Genomic DNA, 16,237 nt, shown 5'->3' on the forward strand with positions numbered 1-16,237 from the left:
CTGGCGGCCGGCCGCGCGCACCATCCCAGGCTTCCCAGGGAATCCAGCGGCGGCAGGAAGAGGCTCTTCCCCGCGCACGCGCAGCTGGTCGGGCGGGCGCGCGCTGAGCCGCGGCGGCGGGAGGGAGGGGGAGGGGAGGGAAGCTGCTGAGGTAAAGTTAGGGGGAGAGAGAGACTCCGTCAGCGAAGCGAGAGCCGGGGAAGCTCGGCGGCCGCCATTACTGAGCCGAGAGCGCCGGGGAGGGAGCGGAGAGGCGGGACGAGACTGTGGCGGCCGGGAGCGCTCGGGAGCCGCGGGCCGGAGAGCGGAGAGAGCCCCGCGGGGAGGAGAAGCCGCCGGGGGCGCCGGCGCGGAGGGAGCGTCCCGGGAATGCAGCTGCTCCCGCCGCCGCGGAGGAGCCGCATCCCGACGGCGCGAGGTGAGGGGAGGAATCCGGTCCCCCGGGACTCGGCCCGGCCCGGAGCGGCGCGGGCCGGCCCGGCGGCGGGAGGAGGCGGCGGCCGGCGAGCCGGTGCGGCGGCCGCTGGCCGTAACCGGCTCGGAGGGCCGGGAACGGCGCGGGGAGAGGGGAGCTGGCTCCCCCCGGGTGCCTCCGCGCCGGGGAGGGGCGGCGGGAAGGGCAGGGAGCGGAGCGCCTGGTCCCAGACAGGTGATGAAGGCCTGAGCAATGGGAGGGTCTGAGCCTGCTGTACGAGGCTGCCAGCTGGTCACGGCTCTCCGGGGAGGGAGGAAGGCAGGAAGGGGAGCTTCCCTGCTCCTCGCTCCTTCCTTCCTCATTCCCCTTTTCCCTCTCTACTCCTTTGGCTTCCTCCCTTCTTTTCCTCCTGCCTCTTTTATCCTTTCTGCTCCCCTTTCTCTGTGCCTCTTTTTCTCCTCTTCTCCCCTCTTTACTCATTCTTGGGTTCTCTGTTCTTTTCCTTCTCTAACAGATTTGAGCAGTTGTCAGTTCTCCTCCTCCTTCTCTTCACCTTCAAATATTGCTGGAAATTAAATCTCAGAAAACTTCACTCTCCTAATGATGTGTGTGCATTTCTGTTTTTCCACCAGGTGGATTTTAAGCCTTTGAAATAGGGTAGCCAGTTGCAGTCTTGCAGCTTTCAAGCATTTTGAATCCCTTCAACCGGCATAACCTTTAGACTCTCCACCCAAGGAAAGCACCAGCGATACACAGATATAACACCACAGTTTGTTAAATATAGGATATAAGGGTTGTAAAACTCTGTTATATTAAAAATAGAAGAAAGGCTGTTTACTCAGGAAAGGAAGACACACTTGCCACCTTCCCCCCAGAATCCACTCCACCCTTCCTCTGTATCCCCCTTTGCCCTCTCTCATATTGCTTTTGGTATCTTTAGTGTTGAAGATTTCCTTAATAAGTAGGAGGCAAACGTTTTTAATCTAGACCAAAATAGGCCTGTGGGGGTATGTGTGTATTCTTGAGTTTAATGTCATGCAGATAACTCGAGGATTTTCTTTTTTTCTTAATAAAAATCCTCAACAGACATTTAAAAACTCTACATTTCAGAGTAAAACAGTAAAGCAGCATTTGCTGATCAAGCGCGCATCCATTTTAAACCTGTGCATTGAAGCCAGTTACAACACTGATACTTGTATACTTGTTTTATAAATGAATGAGGAGTTAATAGGTAGCATTTTCCTGTTGTGCTGTCTTACCTTCATAAGGTTTTTTAGTATGGGAGCTGTTTTCAGCAGTGACATCAGTGGCCAGTTACGTGTTTTCTCAAGAAAACTGTACATATTTAAAACTTGTAGTATGTATCTAAAATGAGCGTATTACAAATAAGCATCCAGGTGCATTTTTTAAGAGTATATATTTTCCTTCATGCCTTCTTTGAAAATTATTTTTAAGATGTGCTAAAATCTTTTAATAGTACTCTGCTGGAACTCAGTATTGCTATAGCTTAACTAAGTATGATGTTAATATAGTAGGGTTTTTTTTTAAGAGTCTGTATAATACTTCAAGTATCAGAAATTGTTTAAGCATTTGTTACATTATCACTAGCTTGTTGCATTATAACAAGTTGCTTTTAAACTTGGAACATACTGAACATAAATAGTATGCATTTTTTAAAAGTATCCCTATATAAAGCAACTGCCAGCAGTGTAATAAAAGTAAATAATTGCAACCAAATGTCTACCTCTAACTGATACTGGACTTTATTTTACCTAAAGGTGTTGCACGTATAAAATAATCCAATTAAATAATTACTTAATGCTCAGGCTAAATTGTTTTAAAATCCTATATTTAGCATGAATAGAGTCAAATGGTGTACATATTTTGAGTTTGAAGATGAAATGTGCTTTTTTAAAACCATAGTCATTTTTCCATGTGCAAAGTTTACAGCAAAAAAATGCGCTAATCATAATGATGGATTGTTCTGTATAAGTTTCCCCTTTGGGAGTTGTTATTTGAGTAGATGGTACTAAAATATTTCCATTTTGTTTAATAAAGGTATTAAAAGGATGCTGGCAGTGGATTAAGACTTCCAAAGGTGCTTTCTTAACAAAAGATAAATCCCATGTACTGGCATCCTTCAGGAATATTTTGCATAGATCTTTAAAATACTCCACATCATTATTTTTAATAGACTATTACGTAGTGTGTTCTTAAAATTATATATGTGTAAGGCATCCTTCAGGGATGAAACTGTCTGACCTTTACTGAAAGAATGGAAGTTTGTGAAGCCAAATAGTCAGTATTAAGTTCTGCTAGCATAATTATGTTGGTTAGCAAACTGAAAATATCACATCCATTAATAATGCACCTACGGGAGTAAGACCTGTAATGTATTCATATGATAGTGAAAGAATGCTTTTCAGTGGAGCTTATGTTGTTTGCGAAGATAGTTTACTACACTGGCAAGAACTCCTTTTGCTAGTATATGCCGCATCACCACCAGGGGGCTTTGTAAGCATGGCTATCCTGGGATAGTCAAACTATCTGCGTCTTTGTAGTGCAGACTAACTTAATTTGTCTGTCCATTTTAAGTAGATGTTTGAAGTAAATAACGATTTTCTTACTTAACTACTGTTCTTAAGGTGTTCTGCTGTACTTATAATTAAAAAAAAAAATCTTTAGTTTCAAATAGTCCAGATAACACTGGGAATTATATATTAAACTGTCAAGATTTTTTTTCCTTTTACTTGTGTTTATTAATAACTTAAAGGGAGCACAACACTTGATCAGTTCTCTTTCTGAGAATTCTCAGACTAAAGGTCAGTGTAATTAAGATGGAATATTCCTGTTTTTTCGTCTGTTTTAGAAAGTACTTTTAAGGGTATTACATTTTACAGATTATTCTTTGAATCCTCTCATCACTTCATTATTTTTGTGGATCTTTAATAGAATATTTATGGTAAAGAAAAATGAGTTCAAAATTCCTGGCAGGAAAATATGAAGCAATTGTAGTGAAATTATTTTGAATATGAATGTTCACTGTGCTTTTCTCCATGTGAAAGTTAAATAATTACTCTGTGACTATTTCTAGATATTTTATGGTAAATTGGAATTGTTTCTTAGTTCTGCATCCGTTGATGTACTAGCATAACAGAAGTATGTTTGCTTTTATAAAAGTAAAACAAATGCCTACACGCACAATATTGGGCATGTATGTATTTTTACATCTTAGCATTAATTTATGTAAATTTGCTAATTATGCATAATATTATTTGCTGCTTACTGTATGGCTTTTCATTTGCTCATTTCTTAAAGAATTTAAGAAGAAGGAGATAGCAGGTATTCTCATTTTACACAGGTGGAAATTAAGGGGAAAGACGTGGTTTTGTACAAGGTCAAATAACTCACTAGTTGAATTAAGTCTCAAAACTTCTAGTATCAAGTCCTAGATTCTATGCTGCAGTTCCTCATCAAGTAAAATAACATGTTAATGATCCAGATATGTGTATCAGTGAAATTTGTTGTAGTTGCTGTTTTCAGGATTTTAATCTTTTCTTTTGTGGCAAATACATTTTTAGCTCTGTTTCTGTGCCTACCTTGATCCCTCTCTCCTGGTCTCCTTCATTTTCTTTCTTATATTTTTATCAGTTCTGTCTTGGATGCCCTTTGCAATACTTATTGGTTCTCTTGTGATTTTCCTGAACAACTTTGTAAATAGCATGATCAGGTAGTCTCACACTAAGAAACTTCCATGAGAGATATGAATATCTTGAGTAGAAGCTTCTCCTGTGCAAAAGGGATTAAGAATTTATTTTTTCCTGAAGCTTTTATTATTTATTTTGCCTTTAAAATAAGGCTTTGTATCTATATTGAATGCTCTCAGGTATTTGAAAATCTGTAGATAGATAACTTAAGCCCTAAGTTCAGACTTGTGTAGTGATGATAACTGGAACATTTGCAGTTTACCTGTGTATTGTATCTTGATATAATTTGTGTAAACTTTTTTTTTTTCTTCTTTGCTAACAGTAACAATCATAATAGATGCTCCTGGAATACAGGATTCCAGCTGAGGAATGATGTTCTGTTCTGAGTTTAGAAATAAAGTTTAGGCCTTGATTTAATTCTGGGTATGGTACGCTGGAGGTCTTAAAACTATTATTATTAATAGGAGAAACTTAGTAAATTTATTGAGAACTAAGAATGTTGAGCTTATGTTTTGAAACCCAGTGTTGCACTGATTTGTAATATCAAGTTGGACAGTCAAATTTTCACATACAAAAGCAATGTAATCAGTTAATAAGAGAAAAAACTCTAGGTTATACAGTTGCTTTAAGGATGGTAGTTGACTGTCATAACTGAATTGGAAATGAACAACGGTTGGGGTAATCCATTCTCATCCTCTGTTTACTTAGCACAACTGATCACCATACCACTGGACCGGACCCCTGTTTGGCTTGAGCATCACCGTTGAAGATGTTTTAAGACATTGTCCCTTACTGTCTTGTTATTGCTTGGTTAAGCTTATTTTCTGATAAGCAATTTGAATCTTTTTTTCCTAGTGTTGGCTGATACTTGCAGAATTTTACCAGGGAATATTGCATTAACCCTTATTAAAAATAAGATTTCAAGTACAGCTACTTTGCTAAGACTATCAGCGCTTGTGAATGCAAGCGCATTGGCTATTAGTAAAGATGACTGGAAATGTTAAGTGAGTGACCATCCACAAACTTTGGTGAATTGACGTTTTTGGCAAGATGGTGTTAATGCACTCCAGATCTGGTTTTGTTTCTGAAAAAGGTTTTGATTTGAAGAGAGCACTTCTTAAGCTTAAGAGAGTTTAAAAAAAAAAAAAAAAAAGTACCACCTCTTGGTGAATACTGAATGAGAAGTAACAACTTTTAAGTTACATCAACATTGGATTTTATTGGTCCTTAATTTAAATTTTTATTGTATTATGTTTTGAGTAGAGTTGCAGTTACTGATGTAGGTATAGGTCTTGGAGTTCAGATACCATATTAAGTACTTTCTGATTCCAAGTTTTGGTTCTCAAAAAGTGTGAAGTAAGGGATGACAGTATACAAACTTACTGTCAGCAGTAACCTGAATCCAAAGATATATCTTTCTTGAAATCAAGATTCTTGATACTTGAAGATGCTGTACACTCAAAAAAAAAAACATCCTACAAACCGTTTCAGTGATATTTAGTGTGTTCGGTTTGATTTTTGTGATCCACAACAGAGGCCTCAATGACTTTCAGTTGCTATATTCACATAACCTACAAAGCAGACTGGGATGTGACGGCCAATTTTTTTCATGTGTGCTTTTCTTTGCTTGGAGGGCTTGCGGTGGCCAACTAATGCACAAATGCTGTGACAAGACACTCTGATAATTGAAACTAACCTTGAAAAATAGCGGTCCCTAACTGAATGTTTACCTTGGCAAAATGAAGAGTTAGTAAAGGACTGTAGGAAAACATGTTTTACTTTCCCTGTTGGCAGTGTTTTCAGCTTCTCAATTTGTTGTAGTCATGAGCAATTTGGGAGAGTCTTGTGGACAACATCTGTGCTTGATCTGTGTTGGGTCTGCTGATGGTAAATCTATTGAGGTTCAGAAAGCAGTTTCAGAAAGTCAGAAGAAAACTTTTGATTTTCAGAATATCAGAAAATTTCTGACTTGGTTATGAATGCATCTGCAAGTTCCTGTGCAGCCTCAAAAAGTAAATAATGATAGCTGATGCCATTTTAATGTTTATTAGTTGTTAATATATGGTATCCCATGCTAGCGTTTAGAATTTTGCTCAGAGGGAGGACTTTGAGAAATGTGTATTTCAAAGTAGGGTTTTTCTCTGACCTCTTAATGCTTCTAGTTGATCTCATGGGGCCTGTCTTTTAGGTTTGTCTTGTAGTAAAGCCTGTGCTGCAGGATGGTAGTTTCTCCCTGACACACACTTGCAGGTGGAACCTCTTTTCTCTCATCCTGTCTCCTCTTTCACATGCTCTTCTTCAGAGATCCATACTCTTTTCCCTTGTGTGTGCCATGTCTCTGCTCTGCTCACCTAGCCATGAGCCATAGCTAGGAGATAAGGGTGGGGAATGTGGCTTGCCTGTAGTCTTCTCATTCAAGTGCTAGAATTTAGCTTTGCAGCTAGGCTAGGCTTAGTGCAAGGCTGATAACCTGATCCCTTATAATTTTGGTGGTGTTAGCTACCACAAATTGAGATTTGAAGTTTTCCTGTGATATTACTATGTTGCTTATTGTTTGCTAAACCTATTTTGTCCAAAAGTTTGCTGAGGCTTAGATTTTTGTTATCACCTATACTCTTCCTCAAAAAGCAAAGTGAAATTACCGAGACTATGGTCATAACTGACAAAAAAGAAGCCTTGCCTTACCTTTTTGATGTCATCTGTAGTGCATTTACAGCATGGTGCTTGCATCTTGCTTTTTAAAAAAAGGATACCTTTCCCTGGTTAAAAGTGGCTTAAATCATAACCCAGGACAAGTGCCTCAGATTTTTTTTTCTGCTTCTTAACATGTGTGCCATTGGCCTGGCATTCCAAGTCTGGCTTTGTGGGTGCAAACTTAAAAAGAGAGTTTCTACCAGTACAGCACCTGTTCCATTTTTATTACTTTATAGCAGCATCCCTGTGGTAAAATCAGAACTTATCAGGGCTATACTAATGTATTTGTATCCTAGTTCAGAGTTCACCATATTCAGATGTAATTATGCTATCAATTTCCAATTAGTTACAGCCTGTGAGACCTTGCAATTTATAAGTGCTTTACTGCAGGTAATAGGGTTTTGAGGTAGAAGTAACTGTACTTGTTAGTGGTAAGATTTTATGTTTGGACAAATATTCACTTTATATATTTTGTACTTACCGAGTATGAGACTAAACTTATAAAACTAAATTCTAGATATTCTAGAATTAAAAATTTTTCTACAAGTGATTGGCAATTTTTGGAATCTCATGTTTTGTTTGTGTTATCTGAGGCACTGTATTCATTTTTTCAGGAGAGGCTTCTGCAACCAAGGTCCTGTTAAAATACCAGGTTGAATTTCTGAAATTACAGTTAATTAATAGTTGTGTTTAAATGATTTAGATGGTATAAGTTAAGAGAAAGATCCAGCTTGGGCTCTCAGTTCTGATTTACGTTTGCAGATCTAAAATGAAGAATATGATTCTGATGCATAACTGTAGCTTCTCTGATTGCTGGGTGCACTTTCATAATTTTGAAGTTATTAATGGATCTTACTGTTTGTTTTCAGATCCCTCACAGAAGGACTTGTTGAAGGACACTGCTTAAATGTGTGATATCACTGCAGGAAGATCACAGCAGGATAATCATCTTGCTTGGCACCTTGTTTTTCTAAGAGTAAGTCTGGGCTTTAGGTCTTTATAAGCTTGTGTTTAAGGGGGAAGGTGGGTGAATGAATACTAGTGTATATTACATTAAATTTTGAAATTCTGAAATTTTAAAGCCCTTAGAGACAAGGTCCTAAGGTAAGATTGTAGTTCAGAGATTCTTTTTGCAGTGATGTGATGTGTTTTTGTGTTCTGTAGTTCTTCACAATCCTTCTGTTTACAGATAGAGAATAATAGAGTATTTCTATCTAAAGACTGAAATAAATTGGGGAAATCTAACTCCCCTATCCCCTCCTCAGCTGTAACAAACAGAAAATATTGGGGTGAGAGGAGGCTTGGAATATTTTGAATTTATGGTTTTTTTCTCCCATGTCCTGTTATGCTATAGTACAGTTAAGCAGATTAAAGTAAGATAATGAAAATATCGTGAATTTCTTGCATATGTATTTTACAATGGCACAAAACTATATAGTACCTTAAAATTATTGGTATGCTGGAAAGAAAAATCTTCCTCTTAGGGAGCCAGTTGATATGATTATGCAGTAAATGTGAAGGCATTATGAAGTCATGTATTCACCAGATTTATTACTTAGTTAAAATATATTTCATTCTGTGAAACATTGTACCTTTGCAGTATACAATCAGTGCAAAGTAGAAATCATATTTAAAAGAAAAAAAATCAACTTGGTTTTAAACATCTTTAAGTGACTTAACTTCCATTATGTTGAAAATTTTTTTATTTCAGAAATCTTATGAGGTTCGTGTGTATGTTTTCCTTTAAGTGTCCCATTTCACCTTATTCTTTGTACTTACTGTCTTAAAAATGTATCAATTTGACCAAATGCTTACTGCTGGAGGAGAAATAACTTTTGCTATGTGAGGGTGCAGGATGTGTGAATGTACTAATTATTCCTGATGGACTAGTTGCAAATTGATAACATCCTCCAGATTAAATAATCTTGTGGATGAAGATTTTGTGTTCCAGTTTAGTCCATGTCAAATGTGTTGCTCTGTGAAAATAGTTTATAGTAGAAGTGCTAGCTAAACTTTTCATTTTAATAGTTTGAATGATGCCATAATAGTAAGCTTCACTTTAGAAGGAAAAGAAAACACTGGGTTTATTTGTAGTAATACAAACACTGCTCACAAAGGATTTGTTTTTGCTAAGTAGTTTTGCTCCCAGAGTCATTTTCTGTTGGCTGTAAAATCTCTGTGTTTTAAGAATGTAAAAAAACATAGTGGAGAAACTAAAACAATTTAAAATATAAATTCTCTTTATGAATATGTCCTTGTAAACTGTTTTTTTTTTTTTAAAAAAAAAGATTATTCCTAAAACACATCATAAAAGTTTCACTTTTTGCAACAGAAAAACTCTCTCAAGTATAAAAATTAAGCTGAGTTTACTTTCCCCTTCATTTTGCAATGAAATTCATACTTTTTGGTAAAAACAGAACTTAGTTTTCTTGGCTATGATATTTCTGTAACCAGAAGCTATTTTTTTAAGATATTTGTATTTTTATTTCAAAGAATTTCATTGCAAAGATTCTTACATAAGTATTTTGGTTCTGATCAGAACTTGGTTTTCTGTTTCCAGGTTTTAACAGACTGTCGGTTGGTAAGCTCTGTTGACCAGGCATTGATTCTGTACAAGATATGAAAGGTTTCACTACTTTTATCTCTTATTATAACTTTTAGTGATACAAATACTTTGTTTACTGCAGCATTACTTTAAGCTCAAATTAGATTTAAAAGTCGTGAATTAGTTTGGGAAGTATTAAAGTAGACTTCAAGAGGGTTGTGGGTGGCGGATCTTATGAATTTTTTAAAACTAAAAGAAGATAGTACAGAACAATTCTCATCAAATTGTTACTAAGGTATTCCTTAGAGTGACAAAAATGAAAGTAAAATTTGTCCAATAATTAAACTGAGTTACCAAGACTAAAATTTTGGTTTTGATGGACCTTATAAATTTTTTTCTTCACATTTGAGTTATTTACAGATGCATATGTTTAGATGCATTTATCTTGTGACTGTGTACTCCATACATGTAAAAATGGTAAGCGCAATCTGTACCTTCCATTTATAGTTATATATGAGAGCTCTCTTTTTACCATGAGAATGAGAAGAATTCTTATCAAAATATATTACATATTACGCTTATAATATAGTTTTTCTAAAACAGCAAATATTTCTCCATTTGCAGCATGTATGCAATATATTCAGGGGAAAAAAAACAACAGCTGAGAGTTAGTGATAATCTTTATACCAGATGATAGCATCAGTAAAACCACTGGGACCTTGTAATAATTCCATGAAAGTTTGAGCAGAGATATGTTAATTTTTGTTTAGAACTACTCAAAGCTTTTGTTTTTCCTAGAGACAGTAGGAGTGGTACTACACTGCAATTTTGAAATTTCAAAATTAAGTGTCACTTTTATGTTCCAGTATCTGTATGCCAATGTTTGTATTTTTCTTTAGAAATCAGGTTTGGGAAATTCTCTTTAAAAGCAGTTTTCCATTAATATACAAATACAGTAATTTACTTTTGCAAATAGGTATAGACTAAGTCACATTGTCAACTTCCTGGTTTTACAGCTTTTTATTTTGAAAGTTTTATTGAAACCTAAAACCTAACCTACAAATGTACATACAAGTCACTATTCACGCAGGTAAGTGTGTTATTCAGGGGAGCTATATGCATGAATAGAAGTGTGTGTGTGTGTGTGTGTGTGTGTGTGTGAATATAGAGTTGGGTCTTGAGGTTTTTGTATTGTATTTATCCTTGGTAAGAATTAACTATTGTAAAATTTCACTTGCCTTTCCTTACAGGTAATAGGGAGAATTCTGCTAAAGCATAAAATGCTTTCTAATGTCTAGTGCCTATAAGCTATGAAGGAAAACAGTAATTTTTCTTTTTCCAGAAGTATTCTGTTCTAGTAGGTGATAAACTACTATTAAACTGTGTCTAAAAACTGCTTATTTTTAACTTATGATAGAAAAAACATTAACTTGAATGAAATCTGAATTCAAGATCTCATTTGAAGTAGTTGTGGAAATTTTCATATATGTTGAAATCGGTTTCAGTGTAAGCAAGCAAAAAATTTCTTTTCTATCTTGAATATTAGAGGGAAATTTCTGCAGATTTTTTAACAATATTTTTCTTTTCTGTAGGAAGATGATTTTGCCCATCCTGAGTATTTGAGGTTCTCTCCATGATGAGCGGAAGCAAGAAAAACTGAAAGCTATTTCTGGAACCCTGGATATACAACTTTAATTTGTAGGAACTCTTCCAGAATGAAAGCCACATACAATTACCTTGATGTTTGCAGAAGGATGAGAGGAAAGTTATGATGGCAAAAAACAAAGAGCCACGTCCCCCGTCTTATGCTGTTAGTGTTGTTGGACTATCTGGAACTGAAAAGGATAAAGGTAACTGTGGAGTTGGAAAGTCGTGTTTGTGCAATAGATTCGTTCGTTCAAAAGCAGATGAATATTACCCTGAGCATACCTCTGTGCTTAGCACAATTGACTTTGGAGGAAGAGTTGTTAACAATGATCACTTTTTGTACTGGGGTGACGTAACGCAAAGTGGCGAGGATGGAATAGAATGCAGAATTCATGTAATTGAACAGACTGAGTTCATTGATGATCAGACTTTCTTGCCTCATCGGAGTACGAATTTACAACCATATATAAAACGTGCAGCTGCCTCCAAATTGCAGTCAGCAGAAAAACTAATGTACATTTGCACAGATCAGCTAGGCTTGGAGCAAGACTTTGAGCAAAAACAAATGCCTGAAGGGAAATTAAGCATAGATGGATTTTTATTATGCATTGATGTCAGCCAAGGATGCAATAGAAAGTTTGATGATCAACTTAAATTTGTTAATAATCTCTATATTCAACTATCAAAATCTAAAAAACCCATCATAATAGCAGCAACGAAATGTGATGAATGTGTGGATCATTATCTGCGAGAGGTTCAGGCATTTGCTTCGAATAAAAAGAACCTTGTGGTAGTGGAAACATCTGCAAGATTCAATGTCAATGTTGAAACGTGTTTTACTGCACTGGTACAAATGATGGATAAAACTCGTGGTAAACCTAAAATAATACCCTATCTGGATGCCTATAAAACTCAAAGACAACTAGTTGTTACTGCAACAGATAAATTTGAAAAACTTGTCCAAACTGTGAGAGACTATCATGCAACTTGGAAAACTGTTAGTAATAAACTGAAAAATCATCCTGATTATGAGGAATACATAAACTTGGAAGGAACAAAAAAGGCCAAAAATACATTTTCAAAACACATAGAGCAACTTAAACAGGAACATATTAGAAAAAGAAGAGAAGAATATGTTAATGCATTGCCGAGAGCTCTTAATAATCTTCTGTCAAATCTCGATGAGATTGAACACTTGAGCTGGTCAGAAGCCTTGAAGTTAATGGAGAAAAGGCCTGACTTCCAGTCATGTTTTGTGGTGCTTGAAAAAACACCCTGGGATGAAACTGACCATATAGATAAAGTGAATGACAGAAGGATTCCGTTTGACCTTCTTACTACACTAGAAGCAGAAAAAGTTTATCAAAACCATGTACAGCATCTTATATCTGAAAAAAGAAGGGTTGAAATGAAGGAGAAGTTCAAAAAAACTCTTGAGAAAATCCAGTTCATTTCACCTGGACAGCCGTGGGAGGAAGTTATATGTTTTGTAATGGAGGATGAAGCGTTCAAATACATCACTGATGCAGATAGTAAGGAAGTGTATAGCAGGCATCAGAGGGAGATTGTTGAAAAAGCCAAAGAGGAGTTTCAGGAAATGCTTTTTGAACATTCAGAGCTGTTTTATGACTTGGATCTTAATGCAACGCCTAGTTCAGATAAAATGAGTGAAATTCATGCAGTTCTGAGTGAAGAGCCTAGATACAAAGCTTTACAGAAACTTGCACCTGATAGAGAATCTCTTCTGCTTAAACACATAGGTTTTGTTTATCACCCAACTAAAGAAACTTGTCTCAGTGGCCAAAATTGCATGGACATTAAAGTAGAGCAGTTACTTGCCAACAGTCTTCTGCAACTGGACCATGGCCGCTCAAATTTATACCATGATAGTGCCAACATTGATAAAGTTAATCTTTTCATTTTGGGCAAAGATGGCCTTGCACAAGAATTGGCAAACGAAATTCGCACACAATCCACTGATGATGAATATGCCTTAGATGGAAAAATATATGAACTAGATCTTAGGCCAGTTGATGCAAAATCCCCATACCTGTTGACTCAGCTATGGACCTCTACCTTCAAACCACATGGTTGTTTCTGTGTGTTTAACTCTATTGAATCACTAAACTTTATTGGAGAGTGCATTGGAAAAATAAGGACTGAAGCATCTCAGATAAGGAGAGACAAGTATATGGCTAATCTTCCATTTACATTAATATTGGCTAACCAGAGGGACAGCATTAGCAAGAATCTACCTATTCTGAGACACCAAGGTCAACAGTTGGCCAACAAATTACAGTGTCCTTTTGTAGATGTGCCTGCTGGTACATACCCACGCAAGTTTAATGAGACCCAAATAAAACAAGCTTTGAGGGGAGTACTGGAGGCAGTTAAACACAATTTTGATGTTGTAAGTCCAGTTCCTACCATTAAAGATCTGTCAGAAGCCGACTTGAGAATTGTGATGTGTGCCATGTGTGGTGATCCATTTAGCGTGGATCTCATTCTTTCACCCTTCCTTGATTCTCACTCCTGTAGTGCTGCTCAGGCTGGTCAGAGTAATTCTTTGATGCTTGATAAAATAATAGGAGAAAAGAGGCGGCGAATACAAATAACTATTTTATCATACCATTCTTCAATTGGTGTAAGGAAAGATGAACTCGTTCACGGATATATACTGGTTTATTCTGCCAAGCGGAAGGCATCCATGGGAATGCTTCGGGCGTTTCTTTCTGAAGTTCAGGATACAATTCCAGTCCAGTTAGTGGCTGTTACTGATAGCCAGGCAGACTTCTTTGAGAATGAAGCAATCAAGGAGCTCATGACTGAAGGAGAACACATAGCAACAGAGATTACTGCGAAGTTTACAGCTTTATATTCATTATCTCAATATCATCGTCAAACTGAGGTTTTCACATTGTTCTTCAGTGATGTATTAGAGAAGAAAAACATGATTGAAAATTCTTATATGTCAGACAGCACAAGGGAAACAACACATACAAGTGAAGATGTTTTTCCAAGATCTCCCAGAGGAAGTTCCCTTGACTATAATTATCCAGATTCAGAGGATGATACGGAAGGACCACCACCTTACAGTCCAATTGGTGATGATGTAAGGTTGCTTCCAACACCTAGTGACCGTTCAAAGTACCGATTGGACCTGGAAGGAAATGAGTATCCTATTCACAGTACACCACTCAATTGTCATGACCATGAACGCAACCATAAAGTGCCTCCCCCAATAAAACCGAAACCACTTGTTCCAAAAACAAACGTGAAAAAACTGGATCCCAATCTTCTGAAAACAATTGAGGCAGGTATTTGTAAAAATCCCAGGAAACAGCCTTCTCGAGTGCCTACAGCACCACCAGAAAATATAGACCAATCTGATAATTATGCTGACCCTGTTGACACAATTTTCAAACATAAAGGCTTTGCAGATGATATCTACGCAGTTCCGGATGATAGTCAGAATCGTATTATAAAAGTTCGAAACTCAATTGTTATAAATACCCAAGGCGATGAAGAAAATGGGTATTCTGATAGAATATCTAGAAGTCACGGAGAAAGAAGGCCTTCAAAATACAAATATAAGTCTAAGACACTGTTTAGCAAAGCTAAATCTTACTATAGGAGAACGCATTCAGATGCAAGTGATGATGAGGCTTTTACCACCTCTAAAACTAAAAGAAAAGGAAGACATCGTGGAAGTGAAGAAGACCCACTTCTTTCACCTGTAGAAACATGGAAGGGAGGCATAGATAACCCTGCTATTACATCAGATCAAGAATTGGATGATAAAAAAATGAAGAAGAAAACTCACAAAGTGAAAGAAGAAAAGAAGGTAAGTCAATTTTCAAGAAGATGTGGCTAGGTGAGCCCTGTTACACTTTTTTTCACAACTTCTGGTGTATTGTGAGAAGGGAGGAGTCAAAGTATGTAAGAATTACACCTTATTTTGAAACAGGTGTCTTGAAAATTTTGATGTAGTGTTTTTTTTTTTGTTTTTTGTTTTTTTTTTTTTTTGTCCCGGACTTCTATTAAGCTTGCTCAGAACCAGCAAACGTGCGGGAGTGAGTAACTTTTAGAAGTGACTTTTGTTCAAATATAAGGGTTAAATTTTACTGATGGATTATATTCTGAATTGCACTTCTTAACATGCAGCTGTGATTTGAATTATAAACAAGTGATTTAAAGGGCACTTTAAGTTTTCTTAGGGCTTACTAGTAAGCATAAATGATGATATCTTGTGGATACAAAATCATATGGTTTAAAAAATACTTTGAAGTTACTCTTTTTGAGAAACTTCAAAGTGTTTTAGAAAAACAGTAATTTAAATACTTTTGAATCGAAATGATATATCAATATAGATATGATGATCTATATATAGTAATAGAAATATAATATCTCTAATTCTTCTACAGTCTTGTTGACTTGACACAAAGGTCCTGAGTTGGCTATTTCTGTTGAAGCTGTGTAGAACTAGTGTAGCAGATCTTACCTTCCCTGCATTGTTTCATCAACCTCTCTGCTGCTTGGTTTGGCCTGTTGAGAGCCAGCCTGAGTTGGTAATTTCAGGCTGTTAAAAGTCTTAAACACTATAAAAAGTTTTAAGTGTTAGAAGAGTGCAAAAATAGTTATAAGATTACTTTGACATACTTTTTTTTTTTTTAATTCAAAGTTGTGGTCTACAGCTGATACTTTAAAATTATTCAGAGAAAACATCACTTTTAGTGGCAGAATACAAGTTATCTTAATGATGGAGAAAGTAAATTTAACTTGATAGCTAAAACACTTGAATGCTTAGTGCTTTTATAAGAAGTCTTGTGTGTTGAATTAACTTGCATTATACTGAAGAGTAGTTAGATCATGTGATGAATGATTATAGTTTGTAAGTAATGTACCCCTTTGGTTTTTTAAATCTTGACTTTTTGGAAGATGTATGCAATTTTTCTATTTCAGAACTTTTTCACCATGTTTTCCTGTGTGTGTGTGTCTTTTTTTTTTTTTAAGAACAGCTAGCTGTCTTTAACTATAAAAACTAAAAATGATCTTTCCGTTCCTGAGTGTAATGTAGTGCATGTAAGGGATGTTAATACACTGTTATTTTAGAGATTACTTGCTGTTTTTTTTTTTGTTCGTTTGTTTTTTTTAGTTTAGTCTGCTTAGTCAGAGGTCCTCATTGTCAAAGAGAGAGACAACAAAAAGCAACTTGACTTTTTTTTTGTT

At 36.6% G+C, this 16,237-nt stretch overlaps 1 protein-coding gene across 2 annotated transcripts in view; it reads left to right on the plus strand.

Annotated features, from left to right (window-relative positions):
- Positions 1 to 204: 204 nt before the first annotated feature.
- Positions 205 to 16,237, plus strand: part of ARHGAP5 (Rho GTPase activating protein 5) — a 49,415-nt gene continuing 33,382 nt past the window's right edge. For both annotated transcript variants that reach the window (XM_067296716.1, XM_067296717.1), the window contains exons 1-3: positions 205 to 418; positions 7,686 to 7,792; positions 10,954 to 14,852. In XM_067296716.1, coding sequence (XP_067152817.1) covers positions 11,130 to 14,852 — 3,723 coding nt within the window. In that variant the 5' untranslated portion in view covers positions 205 to 418; positions 7,686 to 7,792; positions 10,954 to 11,129. The remainder of the gene's footprint in view (positions 419 to 7,685; positions 7,793 to 10,953; positions 14,853 to 16,237) is intronic.

Source organism: Apteryx mantelli, chromosome 4, assembly GCF_036417845.1.
Source record: "Apteryx mantelli isolate bAptMan1 chromosome 4, bAptMan1.hap1, whole genome shotgun sequence".
NCBI lineage: Eukaryota > Metazoa > Chordata > Aves > Apterygiformes > Apterygidae > Apteryx > Apteryx mantelli.